The following is a 22,907-nucleotide window of genomic DNA, read 5'->3' as shown; positions in this document are numbered from 1 at the left end:
ACATGACTTGACCAGTCTGACTGAGAGTAAATCAACAGAATTTGGGACACGGCTTGGCTAAAACTTGTCAAAGAACAGACTTGACAAGTTTTGATTTCGATAACCAACAGCTGGTCAAACATTAACTAAGCTATATGTAGGTTATTCATTTCAAGAAGATAAAGTAATAGGCAATATGAAGATTGCTTGGGACCATATGAAACTCTTTCTTTGTCTGTAACAATAACTGTGTCTTACTCAAAAGATGGTTGGCCGAGTTTAATTCACACCTAACCTTTAAAATTTAGTTGGGACATTTTTTTCACAGTAACATGGGATGTGCGGAAAACTTGAACGTTAAGACTTGAGACTTACATACTTATATGCACATTGTGACTTACTCCATGCTAACTGGCTAATGAGCACATTAGCAAATGAGCTAATCTACAAGGTAAAAGACCATTTTACAGGTTTTGTTGTCAAACAACAAATGTCCTGCCAGTATGACTGACAAATCATTTGGCTAATGAACGAGCTAGAGGACTTACTAAAAGAATTTGTGGCTAACCAACAAATGTTAATGAGCAGGCTAGCTAGTACGCTATCGGGCAAACTGCTAGGCTACCGTACATCATACATTATGTGGTGAAAGTCCAAATGTCCTGGCTGCTGAATGTCTATCAAGGTAACAGGCAAGTAAGCCAACAAGCAATTGGTCGAACAATCAAGCTAGCGGACTAGCTCAAATGTTCTGACAGCATAATTACACTACTGGGCCACAAGTATGCTTTACAATTAGGAGTCGTTGTTTGTTAGTTTATTTGTTTTCCAACTAGCAACTTGTTATCAGAGTGACGACTTTATATATGTAGCTCATATTTTATCTTAATACTGGAATAATTTGAAGGTGAACAGGAAGCTCCCCAATGGGATTTTCTGTCTGCAGCAAGGATTAACAATCGAAGTGAGAAGCAAATTTTAAATGAAGCACAGTGACAGTGAAGCGTCAGTTGAGGGACAGTCATTTGGGGGAAAAAAAAATGAATGAGACAGCAGTAGCATCTCAATCAAATACCTCAAATTCCCGAAATGCAACAAATTTCAGAAGCTCTACAGGTAGATAATTCCTTGGGTGACTCAGTCCTTGTGGGATACTACAGTAGGCGTGAGTAGCAACAATTGAGTTGTTTCAGAGGGTTTATTTAGATGAGGACAAACTTCCTGGCCGATATGGCTGGTCGGCGACCTGCCCGGCGGTCCAAGCTGTGAGTCATTCCGCGGTTAATTCCCTCTGCCCCGAAGCAAAGATCACAACCGACCAACACCGCCTCCACTGCTGCTCACAAATAAACACTGGGATTTAAAAAAACGGAGGAATATATTTAAACATCAGTTTGCCTGATTCAGTTACTTGCCATCCAATTCAAAATGTCGATTTTATTGTTGCACAACTTTGCGTTGTGGTCCATTAGACTTTCATCACGTAGATGAAAATGTTTTTTTAGCTCATTGTAGCATTGGGGTTTTTTTTTCCATAATTGTTCTTAAACTATAATGTCCTTGCTGTACAGTACTTGACAGATTTATGATGGCTTCTGTGCAATTACGTGAGGGTTCAGTCTTGTTACGTTATTTTTCGAAAGAAGAAAATTAGTTTGAAGGAAGCCTCCCGAAATGGACGGGGCCGACCACCAATCTTATTTTCCCAGGGCGTCTGGTTAATGGAAACCAAATTTAAGACTATTTTAACGCCATTCGGATGAAATGTAAGCCCTCTCCTTCACGAAAGATGACCAGTAGTGGGCAATATTTCACAATAAACATTTCTACTGTGAAGGGAGTTGCAGCCAGCAGCATTTTTTCTCACACTCACAAAACACTCAACAAAATGAAATATTTACTTAACATCTTCGACTTGATTTTGTTTGTGTGTTTGATTTTTTATTAAACTTTGAAGAGCGGATTGAAGAATAAAGTGGCCCTTTCTTAAGTGCTAAGTTAGGGCTTCATTTTGGAAAAATCTCATTTAAGACATTGCAGAGCTGCATGAATAACACAGCTACAATGAATCAGTGGTGCAGCGCTCCAGTTGCCGTCAGGGGTCCATGGCTGCTGCAGTATTTGATATAGAGGCAGACGTGGGCAGGGGTCTGCTCTTTGTTGGCCAACAACCCCTCGGGGAATAGAGCTGGATGGCAGGACCAATGTCATAAGCCAACAATTGAGTGGATTACAATAATGGTTGTGTCGAGATGTTCGGTGTTTTGTTTTGTTTTTGTTTTGTTTTGTTTTTACAGGAAAGGCATTCACAGCTGAGTAAACTACATGATGCAGAGGAACAATAAAGGCACTTCTCTAGTCATCTTCTGTCACAGGTAAAACCAGTTTAGGATTTCAGTTGGAACCGATTGCACAATGAACAAGTCCGGAATAACCAGTTTGACCACAACAGTCACCGAATGACCTAGTAAACCCTCTCGATTAACTATGATTTGTGCCAAAACATTCTTCCCTGGTAAAAGTTTCATCCATGCACAAGATTTTGTGGGAACTACGTTTTGAACAGGTAATCCTATTAACAATAACATAAATAACGTTCGTGAGCTATTCAAAGGACGTCAACATTTTTAAGAATGGCGGCCTTATTCTCTGCCAACTATTGGTTATGAATGCAAACGCGACAAAAATGCCTGAGGAGTAATGCTGGGTTGGGTTGCAGCTAACTTGCGTCAGCTTCTCTACACACAATATGCAGATAAGCCAATGAGGGGCGGCTCCTCAGGCTAGCGTACATTTGTGGAATGTTAAATAAATGACTTTTTTGGTAAAGATGCTAACTTAGAATAAAAGTGAAGCCCTAGGACAAACACTTGAGGTACACCACAGATTAATAATGTCATTTCCAAATTCAAACAAGAATCCAGAATCCGAACCCCTGTCCACATAAACACAATTCTTTGGCTTCCTTGTGTCGAAAAGAACATGAATCATTATGCCTGGTAATTTAAACATTCTTGCTATTCACCGGAAGAAAATTATGTCCACTTTCTACTAATATGAAACAAAGTTGGTTTCATATTGACAAGGTTTTTTTCTTGGTATTTTTCTCGTACTTTACAGTAGGTGTGAAGACTAACCCCTGAGGTGCACCACAGACACATAAGTTCCTCCTCCACAAGAATAAAGCAACCGTTCTGAAAAAAAATTGCGAATTTTTATCTTGTATTTTGCTGATTTTGTGTCGACATATTCGAGAATATGGGGTTTTCGTTCACTGCTGTGAACATCAAAGCTATTTTTAAAAAATGAGAATTCACAATTTAGTCATCCACATAATTTGAGTTTCACTTCTTGATTTGAACTACTGAAGGGAAATAGAAATGAAGTTTTCTACAATATTCTCATTTATTGAGCAATCCCAAACTATGTTGTTCTTCCATTACGCTGCAAATTCTTCAAATTCACAATGTGTTTAAAAACATGTGTTGAGAAAGTTAAAATGTGTTTGTTAGAAGTTTTTATTAGAAATAGATCAAATGATATGGTTTCTCTTTATCACGGAGGGTCTGAATTGTGTGACTCCCAATGAACGGGGGTTTCACTGTTGTGCTTTCCTAACTTCAAGGTACTCAAAGCCCTCCAAAAATCTTCAACAAGGTCGTGAGAATTGAAGCTGTCTACAGGTTGGAGGGGAAAAAAAAACACTCTACCAACCGAGTTACGTTGCCCCAACTAGGTTTGGGTAACCGTTTGTAAACCCTTTAAAACAAACTTGTCGGAATTAACAAAACAGCAACTAATCCCGCCCTTTCAGATAGCCGATTTGGAATGTCGGTAAGTAGGTCGCATACCTGCAAGGAGCATGGTAGAAGGGATATCCAGGCTGTGGTATGTGATTGCAGTATCCCGACTGATCCCACATGATGCTTTCTTTCAATTTCCCTGCAAGTCCACAAGTGCTGTTTCTATTTCGATAGTTTCACATTAATCACTGTCCCCCGAATGGCTCCGGGAATGATGTCAGATGAAACCACGCACTGGTTTGCACACCTGGAAAGGAAGTCCCTCCCTTTCCCCTGCTCCTGTTTTTTTTTGGGGGGGGGGGGGGGTGAACAAACCCACAAACAACTATTCAGCAGAGCCCCAAACAAGTGCCCCAGGTGAGGAGTGACATCACAGGCTCCCGTTGTGATGCCGACGAGAGTCAGACGTCCCCCCCACCGCCTTCCTCTCAGTAATAATCAGACGGAACAGCTGTCTTTGAGGTCAACCCCCGTCCGACGTCCATCCTCACGCATCCCTCCCGCTCCGCCAAACTTCACGGAATGTCACAAATTCATTCCCAAATCTGTGCCTCGTTCGTCTTTTGAGATGAGAGGAAGCGAGAACCGACCGCTGCCTCTGTACCCGGCCGGCTTTCCCGCCTCGCAAAATGAGCAGCGAGCGTCTGTCGGAGGCGAGGTGGGAAGTGAAAAGGAAAGAGAGAGAGAGAGAGAGGGAGGGAGGCATACAGAGCCTTCCTATTCCTGCCTCGTGTGCCACTGACAGGATGCATGTCGCTGTGGGACGGAAAGGGCGAGATGGCCAGAGAGAGGGAGGGAGAGAGAGAGGAGGATGTGAAAGTGGCAATGTCTACATGCCCACTAAAACTATGAGTCAGGTTTCATTTGACACCTGAACGCAAATACCTGAGCTCATCCTTTCTTGTCGATCTTGCGTAACTTCAGCAAACTGTCTGGAAGAACAAAATCATCACCTTTGAATGCTTGGTCAGCCAAAGTTTCCCTTCCCATTTGAGGATTCCAAGCACAAAAAAAAAAAACATGATTTGATTTTGAATGAAATTACTGCACAGTGGCCTGGTGCCACGTTTCGCAACCTTTTTTGAACCGAGGCCCATATGTTATTACTTTTGAAAAAAAAAAAGAAATCACACCAGACAGCACACCCAAAAAGTAAAATGTCCCAGAAAAGCAAATTGTTGCTGTTACGCTGACTATTCACATTTTCAAAATCATTGTTTGAGGGGGAAAAAAAACCTTGCTTGGGTTATGAAGTGACGAATTAGACGTAACGACATCACATAAACTCATGACAAAATTGATGTCAGTGTAAGAAAATTGTGTTTCCAATCGCGCCAAAAATCCAACAGCTGACTTTTGAGCGCTCCAGCTGTGCGCTTCACCTTCCTCATCATCCGCCAAAAAAGCATTTTTCGAGCAGTGCCTAAAAAGTCCATTTCAATGAGCCGGCAGCTTTTCTCTCTCTGTGTCACCTTCACTTCCTACTGTGGCGTTTTCATTTCTTTTCACGCTCCTATGTTTAATTCATAATCCGCCACCACCATTTTCCATGTCCCTTGATTAGTAGACTGGACCTTGTGACGGCAATGAGAAGGACGCCTGCACTTGGTTTATGGAATTGCCGAGGTATCGGGAAATCCTCAGAATCGGGTGACTCGGATGCAAAAAAAAAAAGAAAGAATAACCTTGTAAATCAAAGTAACACACATTAAATGGGAAAACAGAAAAAGTGTAGCATGGTGGTGAACTGACCTTCCGCATTAAGCGTGCGACAGGTGGCCGATGAGCTAAATCCAAATGTGCGGTACTCCTGGACTGGACTAACTTGACCTTGCTGCAAGGTCGTGACTGTCCTACACCTGACATCCCTCAGAGCTCCTACACCAACCATCAATGCTTTTAAAACTCTTTGATTAGATTGGCGCTTCCTAAACCTTTGCGCCCTTGGGGATGTGTAATGGCCATATAATAATTAGTTTAGATAAAGTGATTGATTAGTGGCCAGTCCAGTTTATTTATTTATTTATTCTTTTTTTTTTTTTTTTTTACGAATCAGCTAATTATTAAGCAATCAGAATTTTATGATGCCAATTTTTTTTTAAAAAAGAGGCATCCGGAACTCTTACCTTTTTAAAACATAACCCCTAGTCGCTGAGATGAAACACTTCTGCAGCGCCTCCTCTGTGTCTTTCGAACAAACTGTCTCCGTTCTTAGGTTGGCCGTCGACTCTTCACATACACATTTTATCTTTCTTTTTTTTTTTTTAACCACATCTCCAGTGTAAATGACCTGGCAAGACCATGACGTGTCCATTTTAAAAAATCAAATATGGCCAATGACCACAAATGTTTCCCCCACTCCAGACGTAAAGAGGATATTTGCAGTTCGGAACCAAGCAGGAAATATGCAACGGGCAGTGGGAGAGATCCACATGGGCAAGTGTACGGTAATTGGCTGGTTACATCACCGTCACCCAGAAAGTGAAAAGGACGACGGGAAGCAATTATCAGCTGGGAGGAAGCAGCGAGACGAGATAAGGGAAAGGATGAAAAGGAATGATAGGGCGCACGGGCCTTAGAGCTCCTGCTCTTTGTATTTATCTGGAAATGTAACTCTGACTGAATCTAATCTGTCTTGGAAAACACAAGGGAACGACGCCTGTTACCCAGAAGCCTCAGGGCGGCAGGAGTACCACTGAGCCGGCGGCTCATTTTATAGGTCCGTCACATCTCAAAATCCCCGACCCTCCGCTCAACACACCTCCGTGTTCAAGGTCACACCTGAGATCGTTCCCGACCACGCTACGCGACGCATTAACAAGCACACTTTAGGAACAAGCTTTGGCTTTGTTGTTCACTCCCTGAGGGAACTTTATGGCGGTTTATTTACCAGCTGAAAAAAAAAATCTTCAATGACGATTTAATAAAGAGTAAATAGTCGGTAATCTTTGCAATTGTGTCCCAAATAGTGGCTAATGGTGGCCATCTGTCTTTCGCAAACACTTTCCCCAAACAGTCGCTTTGCTTTGAAGCATCGCTACAAGTCACTAAGTGCCACGAATGACAGAGGCGACCCCCTGATTTTCATCAATATTCATCAGAAAAATTGACAAATGTAATATTTGCCACCGAGTGAGAAAACCACCTTAAGTCCCGTCCCAAATAATAATTTTGAGCCTCGCGTTACTTGAAGGATTTCAACATGGAGACGTATCTCATGTGGCGCTTTTTTTTCCATTCTTATGTCCTTGTGATCTTGTGAAATGTCATCAGTCGTGGCCCAAGTACTGTTTCAATTGAAAGTGTGTGTGTGTGTGTGTGTGTTTGTGCGTGAGAGAGAAAGAGAGAGTGAGCAAGAGAGAGAGAGAGAGACAATTGGATTTAACAGAACCTGCACACACACACACACAGAAGCTATTAATACACCTTCAAGTTTGCGTCCTCGGGCGTCATTGCACTCTTCTATCTCCTACTTGCAATCTGACTACAATTAGTCCAATTCTTATTCTTTTTTTTTTTTTTTTTTGGATTGCGTCCAGCTGGTTCGGGGCCAGTTCATGCTTAGCAAGCATTGAAGAACCAGACTCTAAATGAGATTCTCCCACCTCGGGGCAAGTCTCTTTGAGTTATTTAATTATCTGATGAAGAAATAGTGAATGGGGGATATTAGAGGACTGGTCTATGAGCATACTTTAGCATCTGTTGTGAATTGCATATTAGGCGCATTTGAATATGTCCACAGTTGATGTTATTTGACACTCGCGGGATAGTTTATAAGGTGAACCAGCTCACAGAGTGACACGTGGGACTGAAGGTAAACATAATTGAAGTTGAGTTCATCGTTCTTTCATTCATGTTGCAATATTTGAATGAAACAAAGTAAGAAAGAAAGAAACAAAGTGAAGATCTTGAAGCTTAGATTGGCGCCCTCTGCAGTTGGAACGAGGTAACTTTCTTTAGAAAGGAGCATGCTTCACTGGAATTTGTCTTTGAATATTGGTATTGATAATGTGTGCATTCCTACTTAGTTTTCACTGTGTTAAATGACTGTACACAGTGTCTGATGTTTCCACTCTGCAAATTAAGTGAAGCAGCCGTCTGAAAATATTTCATCTGTGGATGGGGTGAGGGACGCGCTACTGTCGCGATCATCGTAAATGTGAAATTTTCACAGCGTTCCATCTCTAGCATGAGTCTCGGTTAGTGTTCCAATTTTTTTACAAATAACTCCAGCTGGCTGGTTGAGATAATTATCCCACAATCTACGTGAAGATGGAAAAAAAATGAACAACAATGCCATATTACGCGTTTACCAACTCTGTTGTAAACCACAGCAGACCTGTACTTTGAGTTTTCTTTTGACAAAACAAGCTTCGGTCGCCATTAGGACATGTCACAGCTTGAAAAAGTAACAGAGAAGAGCAACCCCTTGACCACACACTGCACCCCTCGCACCTGTGTCCAACATCAAAGCAGCAGTGCCACCTGTGTCGCAAGTGAATCTCCCCCTTCACGTCTTCATGTGCACCATTTGATGAGGCCCTCTTGATATGCGGGGCGAGCTTGTTCCACAGAGATGGAACAAAGCTCATAAAAATTCCACAGGCAACAAATTGGACTCCAGCGGCAGTAAATAGCAATTGAATATTAAAAAAAGAGGACTGACTGGAATGTACACGGAGGCCCGGCGGGTTACGCAAATGGAGGCGGCAGATAAGTGCGCCGCTCAAATTGCAATGCTGGCATTTTTATTGTAATAAGATCGTCTCATCTGCGCGACTGCTGTATCATGTCCGTCGTGTTGATGCAGTCCGAAAAATAAGAGATAAAGGCCATCGCGTGTTCTTTCTTTGAAAACATGGAGTCCTTCAGGGTGTCATAATATGGAGGGGGGTTTTTTTAAGTCGATGCTGATTCAGATTACATATTCATCGGCCAGGGCGGCCCGGTGGGCCAGTCGTTAGCTCGTCGACCTCATAGTGCAGAGGTAACGGGTTTAATTCCAGCTCCGCGGCCTTTCTGTGTGGAGTTTGCATTGTTTTCCCCGTATCTGCGTGGGTTTTCTCTGGGTACTCCGGTTTCCTCCCACATTAAAAAAACATGCATGTCAGGCTGATTGAACGCTCCAAATTGTCCCTACGTGCGAGTGTGAATGCGGATGGTTGTTCGTCTCTGTGTGCCCTGCGATTGGCTGACAACCGGTTCAGTGTGCCCCCCCCCCACTGCCCAGAGACGGCTGGAATAGGCTCCAGCACCCTACGCGACCCTTGTGAGGATAAAGCGGATCGGAAAATGAATGAATGAATAAGGATTCAGTTGTTCCCATGACTGTGCTTGCAACTCAAAACGTCTCTCCCCATTGAAATGAATGGAAATGTCATTCATCCGTTCCAGCCATACATTGTGCTCATTCTGGCATGCGCACCTTGGCCACCAGTGGTCAAAATAATGCAATCATACAGACGCACATGAAGAAGAGTTTCACAAATGACTTAATAAGGTAACATGAGTCGTCTTTTGCAGAGAATCAAGAATATATCGTCCTTGACGTTGGTTTATTGATTTTTGCTTAGTTGAACAGTAAGTTCGACCTGGAGTGGGCAAAAAACAACAACAACGAGGCCACAGCTCTCGGCTACTATCTGCAGAAATATGGTATGGCAGTATGGTACGTGGCAGTCGTTAACACGTCGAAGCGTAACTATTTGGCTCCATATGGTTTTATTCAACTTCATGGTTGCAGTGCCCAATTCCTCTCATGGACTGTTTTTTACCACTTGCGTCATATTGACATCGTCACAAAACATAAAAACAAAAAAAAAGAATAAAAAGCAAGCAACAGACCCAGACAAAAATGATTATACATCAGTGCGTTTGGAACATTGGCGCGTGTGGTCCAAACAACACTCAGGACCCACATTAGGTACCTACGCATCCCAAATTTGCTCGGCAATTGGAGCAGTTAATTTTGGTGCCTTTTTGTCAATAAAGCAGCAACCATGCAGGAGGAAAATCCATATCCGAGACAAATACAAGAAAGTGAAAAGCTCCACAGCGCTTTTGATGAAATCCATAATCCTCGGCTGGTTAGTACGGGTGGGGTGGAACGTGACAGACTGCCAGGAGACATGGCAGCGCTTCTTAAAGCTGTCTCGTTATGACGCCGCTGAACAGCCCCGTCACTCTTCGAAATAAGTGACTGAATGTCTAGAACACAAAAGGCACAGCCCCGCCTCCCTACATGCATCCATCCATCCATCTATCCAGCTATCTATCCCCGCCCCCAGCGACAAACAGCTGGAACAAAATACGAGTCAAGCATCTTGCTCTGTGATGCTCGCCGCTGCTTATTGACAGAGCAGCAAGCACAAATATTTAGATCTGGCAGTAGCTGGAAAGCCACTCGGCTTGTGAGATACGAGATTCATTGTTCTAATTTTGTGTTGCTTATTTATGGGTTTTGCCTGAAATCACGAAATTCCACATCCTGGTTACTTGCAACATATTGCGCATGAATTGAATTGTTCATAAATTACGTAAAGCCATCTAGTGGCTTTTCTTGTAACTGCAAATTGGAGCGTCCCGATTTGACCAAAATGACGAGCGTGATTCAATTTCAAGCTGAATGACAACATGACTTCCGATAAAAGGCGCCACTGAAAGAATGCGACTCCCACGAATGTCAACAACCAGGTTTTGAGACAGAGCAAAACAAATTGCATTGACTCCCAAGTCTTTTGTGAATGTGCTGCACAATGGAAAACTTTCATTTGCAGACAATGTATTTGAGCTTACTTGATGACACACCCGACACCACTGCCGCCGGTATTATCGCATCGCCTGAGCGTCGTTCGGCTGTCAAGCGTGCACCATTCAAATGGATGCAAACAGGTGCCGGGAATATCTGATTGTTTCTGCAGGGGTGTGTGTTTGAATGTTAAATGTTTTACATTCCATCTGCTTCACATTTTCTTTCTTCCACAGCAAGAGCTTGAAGGGGGGCTGAAGTGCGACCATGTTTTTTTATCCTAAATGTTTGTGTGATACAGGGGAAAAAAGAAGGAAATTGTCGAGGTGAATCCTGAGGGAAGCTACGAGGCAATGAACCACAGGCACATATTGATTCTCTCTTTGTTGTACCGTCTCAAATCACTGACTGAAAGCAGTTAAGTTGTATTTAGTACATTTGCATTTAACTTTTAAGAACTGTTTTATTTGGAATGTTTATTTAGACACAATTTAGAGGAGCTCGGGATACAAATGACCCAATTTGCAAGTTTTGGGAGATAAGCTGTTGTTTGGCCACTTGGTTTTTTTGCTTTGACTTCTAAGCAAGAGCCAGAAGCAGTTTGGCAGAAAGTGAACAGTTTTTCAAAAACGAGATGGAGCTATTTTTTTGACACATCCGGTTGAAGGTTACCGTCAAAGTTAACATCAAACAAAGAGAAGATTACCTGTCATGTATTGCAACAACCACCCAAAAAGGCTCAAGTCAGCTAGCTTCATGCTAACTCAAAACACCATCAACATTACGCAACGGAAAGTTGAACACAGTGAAGCAATGAATGTAGACAGATGATATAACTGGACCTACAGGCATATATTTCTTCATCCTTTCCCAAAAAAACCAACGTTGATGCCGCTTGCTTGTAACGATCTCCATGAAATATCCGTAAGTCCGTATTCCACTAACCCCAGGTGGCCAAAGAGGGCACACCAAATGGAGCACCACAATGTCCACTGAATTGAAGCCCCCCCCCAAAAAAGTGGCAAAAACAGCTTCAATCTTTATATTCTATTTAATTATGTCATTCAGGTGCGTTGCATCCCTTCAGGCCCGGAGCTCGCCTTACAATTAGAGGGATAAGGTGGCGTGTACGAACATACAATAGCGCACACACAACTCCGATAAAGCTAAACAACAACGCGCACGGACAAGTTAGCTAACAAGCTAACAAACAAACAAATAAACACAAAGACCCTGTCGTCGTCAACATTTTAGCATACCTTGAATCACACAATGGATTCCTTGGGGAGAGTTTACCACGATCAAGACTGGCCGCGCCCTCGTTGGCCATAGCAAAAATAACGCGGCGTTTGACGGGAACCAACTTGACCCCGGTTTCATGCGTTGGCTTTCGGCTGCAGCAGGTCCCCATCCTTCCTCAAACTCAGTACCGCAACGCCTGATGATTAGAGAGTGGAAAAAGCTCACGGGCTCCACAAGGCATGGCCGCCGAACCCCTTGTGACTCGTGTTTTGGTGACCTGGCAACCTCGCCCATCTCGTTCGACTGACACAAAGCCAATTGTCTTCTCCAACCAGGCCGGCTTTGACAAGGTCTCAAGCGACTTGTTGTTTGTCCCTCAATCGCGCCATTGTGTGAGGCCTCCTTTGCTCCGGGTTGGACACAGATGGACACCCACCGCAATTTCCAGTCCCGGACAAAGAAGGCTTCCCGGTGTTTTGGCTCAGCGGGAACGGCAGCCTTGTTAACAGAAAAGTTCATGTTTCATGACCTGTTTTTGCACCTTTATTTTTGGTTGCTGTAACTCTGCTGCTGCTGTTACAGCAGTCAACAAAAGCACGTTTTCTGTTTGTTTTTTTCTAAGAGAAAATTAATAAGTGGAATCGGCTGGAAAGCAGAGCTCCATCCCCAACCTCAGTTCTGATGTTGTCTGAAAAGATAGCAGACATTATGAGAGGAAATACCCCACATGCTCCAACTTCTTTTTTGTTTTTTTTCTTATGTTTCAGGTAAGCAGACACAGATGTTCTGCAGTAATCACGCCCACAAAACGTGTTGACATTTTGACTGGAGGGCATGAAAGAGATGCGAGCGTGCAGACCAATGTGCAGCACTGACATTTTATTTCGAGCCAAACATGGCACAAAGGTCAGACACTCTCCAAATGTCTTTGGACACATCCATGCTCAGCCTTTCCCCGAATGACGGCTGGATGCAGTCCAACACCAGTCGAACCGATCATAACGTACCGAGTAACACTTAATAACGACTAAGTCAACCTTCCTGAATTGAATTCAGATTCTCTGCGAGATCGGGAGGATTAATCCTGCCGCCTGAGGGCCAGGTGAAATATTCAGGACGTTTTACTTCCAGGCCAACTTCAAAGACACACACACACACACACACACACACACACACACACACACACTGATGTTGGGTACTGAAACGCCGGGGAAAAAAAGTGCTATCCTAAAAATAACACCTCTGTTTTGAGACGACGCTTGCTTCGTGGCAATTTTCTTGCTAATCTTGCTAATTAACCTGGTTCCATCTCAATTAGGCTCATTCGACTTCATCTGTGAAAAAGGAGGAGGAAGCGAGCAGAAATCTGTGTGTATTTTGGTGGAAAATTGCACGGCTTTTTGGGGTCTATCTTGTGCCAGATGATATTGTACTGAATCATTATGGCGGCCACTTTGCCATTTTGCTAGTTTCACCATTTTGGGGACATACTGAAGCGTTTGAGATGACTTTTTAGGTGTCATCTTGGGTCAGATTTTTTGGGGTTCAAAAGCCACTGTGTTCTTGTGCTGATTTTCAGCGCAGACAATTTAAAGTTTGCACGTTTGAGGTGCTTTTTGCAGAAAAAAAAATCTAAATTGGACTACTTTCATGCAAACGTGCTGCTTTTTGGGATCCGTCTTGCGTCAGGTGTTAGGTTGTTTGCTGTCAGAAATTTATTTTTCCAGAAAAAAAAAAAACTACGATTTACCACTTTTGGGGCAAACTAGCTGTCGCACGGTATACTCTTGTGTCCATTCATAGAAGCCAGTCAATAATTGTTCAAGTATGTGTCAAATTATTTTCAAGGAGGGATTGGGGACAAAAAACATGTTTGCAATATCTCACATCTCAGTGTTGTTAATCGTGAAGACAATTTGCAAGGCACATTTATTTCCTTTTTGCTGGCAATTTAAAATGAAGCCACAGGCCGGATCTGGCCCCCGGGCCTTGGGGTTGATACCAGTGGCACAGAGCAAATAGAACTCCAAGTTCTGTTTGACGCCTTAGACCAGGGGTGTCAAATTCATTTTTGTCGCGGGCCACATTGTATTTACGGTTGGCCGTTATGAATTTTGGGAAACCAAAAAAAAATCTTTAATCACCTCCATATATTACATACATAGTGCACAAAAAAATTGATGGATAACAAGTTTTTAAATCAGAAGTCAAGAATAATGACTGTTATTGTGGATGACATATGACAATTTGAAATGTTGGTTAAGACTTGCGCAAGCATCGTCAAACTTAACATGCTTGATTTTGCTTTTGCGGGCCAAATAAAATGATGTGGCGGGCCAGATCTGGCCCCCGAGCCTTGACTTTGACATCTTGCCTTATATGCATACTTGTCCAGAAAAAGTCCAAATTGTTCCCCTTTTCAAGCCAAGTTCAACTTTTTGGGATTTATCTTGTGTTATAAATTGTTCAAAATCACGATGATTTTTTTTGCTATGTAGCACAACAAATGGCTTTGTAGTACTTTTGCATCGACCATCAGTCAAAATCATTTGGGATCTTGTTTGCCACGCAGTTTCGAGAATTCCAAGTTTTGATTGACCTTCAGACATATTTTTGGAGAACAGGTCGCTGCTTTGACACAACACTAAAAGTATGAAGAGGATTCACGAAGTAGTCGTGGTGGTTGCTTTGCTTCTATTTGGACAGCAAGAAACTCTTCACGTTCTTGGGGGGGGGGGAAAGAATTTAAAAAATGCGGCTCTTGGTCAATAATTGCATTGTAAACTTTAGAAAACAAGACCGGTCATTATTCCAATGACTGTGGTAAGCTAGAAAGAAGTGGAAAGACCTCCAAAGTCGCGAGTCTGAGGAACGGCATTCATATTGTATTTTGCATTTGACTGATATGTGTGCGAAAGTCAGGAAAGCGTGTCAAGTCCTCTCGGAAAAGAAACCCGAAGAGCTCTATTCTCAGTTTCAAGTTTCAGAGTAAGTGGGGAGACCTTTAAGTGGCATCTATTCACTTGGCTGGCCTTGTTCGCCATTATGACGCGTCGATGACAAGAAGACTGCATTGTGACTGACGCACACACACGCGCGCACGTACCTACAGCATACGCAGGGGGGGGGGGATGCGCGCACCCTGTCGATAAATCATTAGCTGCTTCAAGACTTCAGTGAGAACACATTGAGTCAACCGTGAGTCACTGTCTCTCTTGTCTCAGCAGACCCTGACATTTACATTATTTATTTTTCAAGACTTTAAGGCATTTTCTTCCTAACTTCAAAAAAAAAATAGTAATAAAGGTCCAGCACAGTTTTTCCTGCAATCTACCACATACCAATGTTTGTAATTCGAACCCAGAACCCCTTAACTGTGAGGCAGGATTGATAACACGTCGACACCATGCTGCCTTTTCATTACTTCCTGTGGGGGAAAATTGTTGCAACGTACCAAAAAATAATAAGAATCCTCAAATTCCACTGCAGGGTAGCGTGGTAATGCAGTGGTGAGTGCATCTGGCTCACAAATAGAAGTTTGGAGTTTGAATCTCTGCTGGACGATCTCTGTGTGCATTTTGCATGTAACGTTCCAAAAAATATGCATGTTAGCTACTTTGAAGACTAAATTGTCCCAAAGGTTTAAATATGAATTTGAATGGCTGGTTCTCTTTCGGTGCAAGTTCCACTGTAATTCATTGACCAAAAAAAAAAACAAAAAGGCCCAAAAAAAGTTTAGCCTTTTCAAAACTGTTCACTCAAAATACATTAATGATCCACGCGGTTCATCCTGACGTGGCGCAATTGGTTATTAATTTACTCTGGCAGGACAAAGTCTGCCACATGAGTCGGGAGGACAAAGTGTGACAAATAAGACTATAAGGGGAGTCGCTGGTTCAAAATGCGACACAGTGACAAGTGGATGTGAGATGTCCTTGAATTTGAACCATTTCACTTTCTCCCCCTGTACCACCCACAAAACTCGGCAAATACAAGAAACATTTCACCCCTTCCAAGCAATGATGTGTTGTTGACAGAGACAATCGTTTTCGGACAAAACAAAGCGTCCGTTTTCATTTGAAGACCAAGAGGATGCCTTCCTTTCAGGCCTGCCGCATACCAAATCAGACCCGCGCACTTGACGATTGGCTCTGCGCGTATATTGATTGTGACCCCCACACAACATTTTGAGCGCCACTATCAGTGTACTGCACGATTTTATTCATTGAACCACAAAAACGGCACAATTTAAACGAAAAAGAATATTAGCCCTGGCCGCTTTTTCGTAACACATGGAAAAAAAAACGTCGGCAAAAATCTTCTGCTTTGCTTCATCTGGCCCATGTTCAGTGTGGTCCACACCATGTCCCCAGAGAAGCACAATCAAAGCTCAGCTTGCGAACATCACATGACCACACTCGGAAAACAAATGAGCTGCTCATTACCTGAGCTCTTTGCAACTGTGATGTCATGTTCACTTGACTGCCCCTTAGATGGATAAAAACGGGTGGAATTTGCTGCTCCATTCATATTCCACAAATGCAATCATAATGCCCTTGTGCTGCAATCGATGTAAATAATTTTAAATAACGCAACATACAATTTTACAAAATTTGTAAAAGTATTATTCCTGAATATTTTTTTTTACTTTCAACCACTCAAAATCGGTGGCATCAGCGCTATACATACACATATAGTTCTTTTTTTTTTCTTTGTATTTTTTTGCCCTCTATGGACAATAAAAGCGGTACTGTGCTATGACCAAAACATACATATATAAATGCTGTATGTTTTGGTCCGTAACTACAATATATATATATATATATATATATATATATATAAGGGCGGCCCGGTAGTCCAGTGGTTAGCACGTCGGCTTCACAGTGCAGAGGTACCGGGCTCAATTCCAGCTCCAGCCTCCCTGTGTGGAGTTTGCATGTTCTCCCCGGGCCTGCGTGGGTTTTCTCCAGGTGCTCTGGTTTCCTCCCACATTCCAAAAACATGCATGGCAGGCTGATTGGACGCTCTAAATTGTCCCTAGGTGTGAGTGTGGGCGTGAATGGTTGTTCGTCTCTGTGTGCCCTGCGATTGGCTGGCAACTGATTCAGGGTGTCCCCCGCCTACTGCCCGAAGACGGCTGGGATAGGCTCCAGCACCCCCCGCGACCCTAGTGAGGATCAAGCGGTTCGGAAAATGGATGGATGGATATATATATATATATATATATATATATATATATATAAACATGAATTGGAATATTTCATATCACACAATTTTTATGCTTCGTCTTTGATTTAAAGATGACAATTTCTACAAAAATTATAGAAATTGTAACACAGTACTATGTGTAGACTAGTGGAAGCGCATAGAACATATTGCAAGGATTTTTTTTTTTAACTAGATTTCCATTTTAAATTAAGGCAGCGGACCCCAAACTTTTCAGTTCCACCGGCCATTTTCATATAAAGATCGTATTTCAAAGACCGAAATGAAAACATATATAATAAGTGTTTCCGTTATGACAATAATGTCACGGCATTTCTTACGCAATGATAAGAGTTGTTGTCTGCGAATTATTGGTCATGAGAATTTGGCCATGACGCTTCTCTTTGCGTCGCTGCTCTTGTTCCCCCGCCGCTGATCTGAATCGATTAAGGCCAGCGGCGATCGGGGTTAGCCTCAAGTCATTAACTTTCGGCTAACGTCTGACGCGTCTGCTAGCATCCGCTGCCCATGAGTGAACATCACTGTCAGTCGAACGCTACGCCTGGGGGAATGTTGTCCAACATAGATCGTAATTATCTGCCAAGCGTTTTTTTTTTGGGGGGGGGGGTTGCTTGTTTTTAACCTGCTTGAGCAATGTGACTCATGATTTCGTTGTTTTTTTTTTTTTAATATCCACAATTGTAAAGTAACATTCAGTGATTTCCATAAAATACAACAGGCTGCTCTGCCACCTCCAAAGGGCCCCAGTCCCTCACCTTTTTTCCCCACCTCACGTCATGAAATGCTAATGGTAGATCCGCTTTAACACCCACACTTTTGCACAGCTTGCTCTGCCTCTGATTTTGTCCATCATCTGTTCCCTACGTGAATGATTCATTGTGAACCTGAACAAATCAGAAGTAGTTCTTTGCTTTTAAGTGCGTGTGCTTCTTGTGCTCATAAGCCTCCATTGCCAAACTTCTCTTCGACGCATCTCGATGATGAATCTTTTCTGCTCGCTCTCTTTTCTATGCTTGCGCTATTCTTAGGATACTCATTCACGTCAGCATGCATGTACGACCCGAAACAAATCTATCCGGCCTTCACCCGATGCAAGACGCATGCTTTAAAAAAGTGTTCCACTAGATGTTAGGCCACTCACACTCCTGCCATGATGTAAGCCGATTGGAGATAAGCCTCTTTGTCGCGGACTTCCGATAGGATCATTCGTGTCACAACACTTTCAAGGTTTTTCACCTTCGGTGTATTCATTTTGGAAGGATAGAACAGTGGAAAAAATGTGTTATAGTCACAACATGTTCAATATAAAGATACTGCTTTATCGATATAGTTACACGCACATACTTATACATATATATTCCCAAGCACTATGACACAGTGTGTTGAGGAAAAAAAAAGATCCAATTTGACAAAAAAAAAAAGGAGCTCTCCAAGTACCTTCATGATGAGCAACATTAAAATACAATAGCGTAGTATTCATCAAAAACAAGCTTTGTTGTCAACCATATTATTGTAAGCTAGTGTCACATTTATGCACGGTTTAAAATTAGCACCGTACCTAAATATGGTCACATTTAAAAAAATAAGTTAAATACAACTGAACTGAAGTTAGGCCGTGATTCCGTCAACTGTCACTAGAGGGAGCCTGTACTACACTTTGAGATTTCCTGGTTTCGGGCTTTGATTGTATTATTTACTTCAGCTTTAACTGCAAAAATAAAAAAAAATTCGGAAAAATATTCCCTGTTAAAATTTGTAGCTTGAGAGAAAAATGTGGCTTAAAACACTGCCTGCAGTTAATACATGACTTACAATAGTGACTATTTCTGCTTCCATTATTTGCACTGGGAAAACTGAGCTCATTGATTGTAGATTAGAGATGTGATGAAGGCCACGGGGACAAAACCCCTCTTTCACTTGGCATACGATCAAGTTTCTTTCCGCCCATCGTAACCCCAACTCTCATCTAATCCCCTTTCTCGCAGCAGAAGCCCCTCACTAAGGGGGGGCTGCGTGACAGTGGGCTAACAGACGTCAGACAGTTCACAACAGTAGGTGCAGTGTAATACTGCTGGAATCTAAGACAAACATCCTGACCAATAATTAACCACACACACACACACACGCACACACACTCACAGCGCTACAGTATGTTTGTGAGGGGTAGTGGGAGGTGTTCTGCAGTTGTCATTCAGTCCAAATACACTACACTGAGTCCACAAGTCGGGGCGGTTATTCAACAAGTCCAAGCAAAGTAAACTTCACCCGGCGGGATAAATATCCCAGCAAATAGCCAGCAGGCAGACAAACATTGTGTCACCGGATTTATCAGCACAGTGTGTCTCGCCATGATGCCGCTAAGAACCATGGAGTTAGTTCATTGATGTCACAGTTAAATTGGCGTGAGCAGCCACAACATTAGATACACCTGAACGCATCATGGAGATCCCATATTGAGCTTGGATGCAAAAATGGATGAACAATAAAAAAAAAATTTAAATGGCTGCACCATTAGGTACACCACAACACACGGGCACCGTATCAAACAAATCGGATGTCACTAAATGATACTGCTGGTGAATTAAAATAAAATCAAAGATAATAATCCACGTGCACACGCTAAAAGTTGTCTCCAAAAAATACGCATATAATTGCACTGATGAAAAATTGAGGCTGCGCCCTCCAGCATTTACGTTACCCATCCCAAATACCATATAAATCCCCCACATAGGGACAAAATGCTATCAATAACTTTAAAAGAGATTTGTCATGCATTTAGTAAAAAGACGCTCAAAACCTTTTGCATTGAATGTGCCGCAGGTGATGTTTTGCCTGTCGCTGGTGTCACTGCAGGCGACATGCATCGTTTGTATATCGAGATACTTCTGGGCTGAGGCAACCAAATATCATCTCCAAGGTAGGGAAATGTGGCACAAAACACTGCTGGTACACAGTAGCACTCGTGGTTGTGCACATTAGTCAACGAGTCCAACATTCTAAAACTTTGCGCAAGAACCACCTAAAATATCGATATATTTTGCTCTCCAAGTATTATCATACTGACCAAAGTTAAAATACAGTCATGTAGTTGACCCAAGTGTTCATTTGAACAGAGGCAAAGGCTTTCATCCAATAAGTAGGGATGGCCAAGTATCAATACCAAGTATCAATATCGGGCCGATACGGGGCTTATCTCAAATTATCAGGATGCCCGTCCATTGATACTAAAGGCAAAAAAAAAAAAAAGGGGGTTTTTTGTTTGTTTTTTACCTGACATTGAGTTAGTCTTTCATGCCAGTAGTTAGTGCTACACTACAGTCGTTTGAAACATCAGTGAATTATCATGTGGGTCAGAAAGACAGAGCTCTGTTCGAAATTCGCAAAATACATGAAATGCAAATCCAGTTGTTGTGTACCTAATGAAGAGTCCCTGAGTGACTTAACGAGCGGCAGCCATTATTCAGAGCTGAGCGCCAACTTGTAATGCAGGTGAGGCGTTCACGAACATTTCTTAAAACTTTTTATTCGGCACTTACTCGATGAAGTAGCTCGCTCCTTCATCCGTGAAGCCTTCCTCCCATCCCTTGGGCAGATCTGAAAAGACGGAAAAAACAAACAAACTTGAAAGTTGAAAGCCGAGTCGTGTCGAGAGGAACCGGGCCAACCGGGGCTAAAGGAGGCAAAGCGGTCGCTTTGCTAGCTTACCTGACCGGATCATATGTCCCGAGTTGACCGGCTCGGCGGAGCGTGGGTGCAACCAGGTGGTCTCCCGCGTACGGTCGCTTGTTCCCGGATACACGCGTGCACAGTAGAAGGGTGGAGGAAGGCGGCGAGTGCGGAGGAGGAGGAGTGAGGGAGGGTTAAAAAAAACACCTGTTACGCCGAAGCCAAAAGCGAAAATGGGCGAAAAAGGCACGGAAGGCAGATGACTCACTTGATGAAGAAGACCCTCCCGTCCCTGCACACGCCGTACGTCCAATGTTCGGGCAGGGAGTCCCGGCACAGAGACACAGCCATGATCCGCTTGTCCTAGTTCATCTCTCGGCTGAGTCTCCCTGGAGAGAAGCGATCGCTCAGCATGGGCCGGCGCTGCCTTCAGGGACGCCGTCGAGAGGCGGACATTAGACCGCTGCTCGTGGGAGAGGACGCTGATGACTCAGAGTAGATGAGGAACATCTCTTCATTATGTTCATCGTAAATGTGCAATTTTTTTAATATAAAATTATTTATTGGAGGAAATAAGCCTACATCCAGCTCCAGTCTGTGCGACAGCTGAATAAATTACGATAATATATTATATTCATCAAAGATATTTGTGGGGGGGACTCAGAATATCAAGTACAAATCCAAAAATATATGATAAAAAGATATGTATTTCTGAATATTCATAAAATATAGAGATTAAAAAATAGAATTTAATACACCAATATTAAATTGTTAAAATATGTATGTGATACCTAAACATTAATGATGCGCATATCAGGAGTGAGCATTAATTTAGAAATCATCATAGCAATATTGTACATATTTATGATAAAATACTCCCATTCATTCCAAAACGTTTTCTAGTAAGCAATTCGTGATGAAGTGAAAGATGGAGTGGTTTGTTATTTGAAGCACAGTGTGCTCGTGGTTCGAAACCCTGATTCAATGGCTTGGATCAGTTCTGGACACTGCAGGTTGCATCCCATTTCAAAATTCTAACTCCCACCTTCACAAGGTCGTGTATGGGTCTGTTGCTTGTTGTGTTTTGACATCTGCATGTTGCAAACATCGCTACTCCCCTCCAGTTGTTCATTATGAAACACACACACACGCACACACACACACGCACTTCCATGTCCACGGTGCATTGAGTTACTCGTCAGGAACGCTGAGCTCATCGGAATCTCCTTTTGCATCCTGGAGGAGACGTGTGGTGGCGTGCTAGTGTCAACACCCACTGATGCCCTGTCATTTCCCAATTCACTGTTGACACTTGCCCCCCCTCCAAAAAAAAAAAAAAAAAAAAAAATTCTAACATGTTATTTCCCTGCGTGGTGGAAAGAAAGCACATTCTGGACATGTTCCAGGCCTCATCCCGAAGGTGAACACATTTTCCAAGTCTTTTGTGCGCTTATCTCAAGAGCTTTCGCTCAGCAGCACTTTTTTTTTCCATGAGCCCGGAAAAAAAAAAGCTACCGCCGAGGCAGATTGAGGAAAGGGCGTGCAGAGGTTGGATCTCTCTTGTGTTTGCAGAGAATTTGTGTGGACAGATAAAGTGTTCCCTAGGAAGAAAGAATAATGGAAGGCAGTCGCGGCCAAGTGCTGAGATCACCATGTGCTCGACTGCTGTTTTGGTGAAGCTATTACAGTCATGAGAACATGACTAGGGAGAACTTGGGCGGTTGTTTGACTCAAATCAAAACATGGGAGAAATGCAGCAAGTATCCAGGGAGACTGGGAATACACAACATTGTGGAGCGATCACATGTTACAGACAACTAAAACTAAAACACAAAGTGAGTCACTATTTCAAGATAATGTATTGTCAGATCCAAGGTAGCTTGGGCGGAACTAGAAATAATTGCTGAGGACACCATCTCCGCATAACGTAAGGTCAGATGCACTGCCGGCAAAACCAATAAATTTGGTATCTTCCCGTAACGTAAACCTGGACGCACACAACATTGTGGAGCGACCGTAAGCCAGCGTCTAAGGGAAAAATAATGGTCATACTGTCGCCACATAATAGAAGGTTGGAACCACACCAGACTGAACTGTCAGTGGCAAGATCATCAAGTCAAATTTATTTGTAGAGCGCTAAATTACAAAAGAGTCTGAAAGGAAAGGACAGGTGACAAATAATGACATTCCCTGATCTAAGCCCCCCGGAGGGAAAGGAAACATTCAAAAAACTAATTGTGGAA

The 22,907-nt window shown here is 42.8% G+C and overlaps 1 protein-coding gene across 6 annotated transcripts in view; it reads right to left on the bottom strand.

Moving 5' to 3' along the window:
- Positions 1 to 21,083, bottom strand: part of LOC147206560 (pleckstrin homology domain-containing family A member 7-like) — a 72,719-nt gene extending 51,636 nt beyond the window's left edge. For 5 of the 6 annotated variants that reach the window (XM_086108341.1, XM_086108334.1, XM_086108337.1 and 2 more), the window contains exons 1-3: positions 20,933 to 21,083; positions 20,704 to 20,780; positions 20,535 to 20,592 (exon numbers count right to left, since the gene is read on the bottom strand). In XM_086108341.1, the coding sequence (XP_085964467.1) occupies positions 20,535 to 20,592; positions 20,704 to 20,780; positions 20,933 to 21,015 (218 nt within the window). In that variant the 5' untranslated portion in view covers positions 21,016 to 21,083. Of the gene's footprint in view, positions 1 to 3,830; positions 4,538 to 20,534; positions 20,593 to 20,703; positions 20,781 to 20,932 lie in introns of those variants that run through there. The other variant, XM_086108336.1, reaches the window with a different exon arrangement.
- Between the last annotated feature and the right edge of the window lie 1,824 nt (positions 21,084 to 22,907).

The sequence above is a fragment of the Hippocampus guttulatus genome, chromosome 4, assembly GCF_054856545.1.
Source record: "Hippocampus guttulatus isolate MCC_2025c chromosome 4, RoL_Hgut_1.0, whole genome shotgun sequence".
Taxonomy (NCBI): domain Eukaryota; kingdom Metazoa; phylum Chordata; class Actinopteri; order Syngnathiformes; family Syngnathidae; genus Hippocampus; species Hippocampus guttulatus.
The sequence above is the reverse complement of the archived record's forward strand: the minus strand, read 5'-3'. Positions and strand labels throughout refer to the sequence as shown.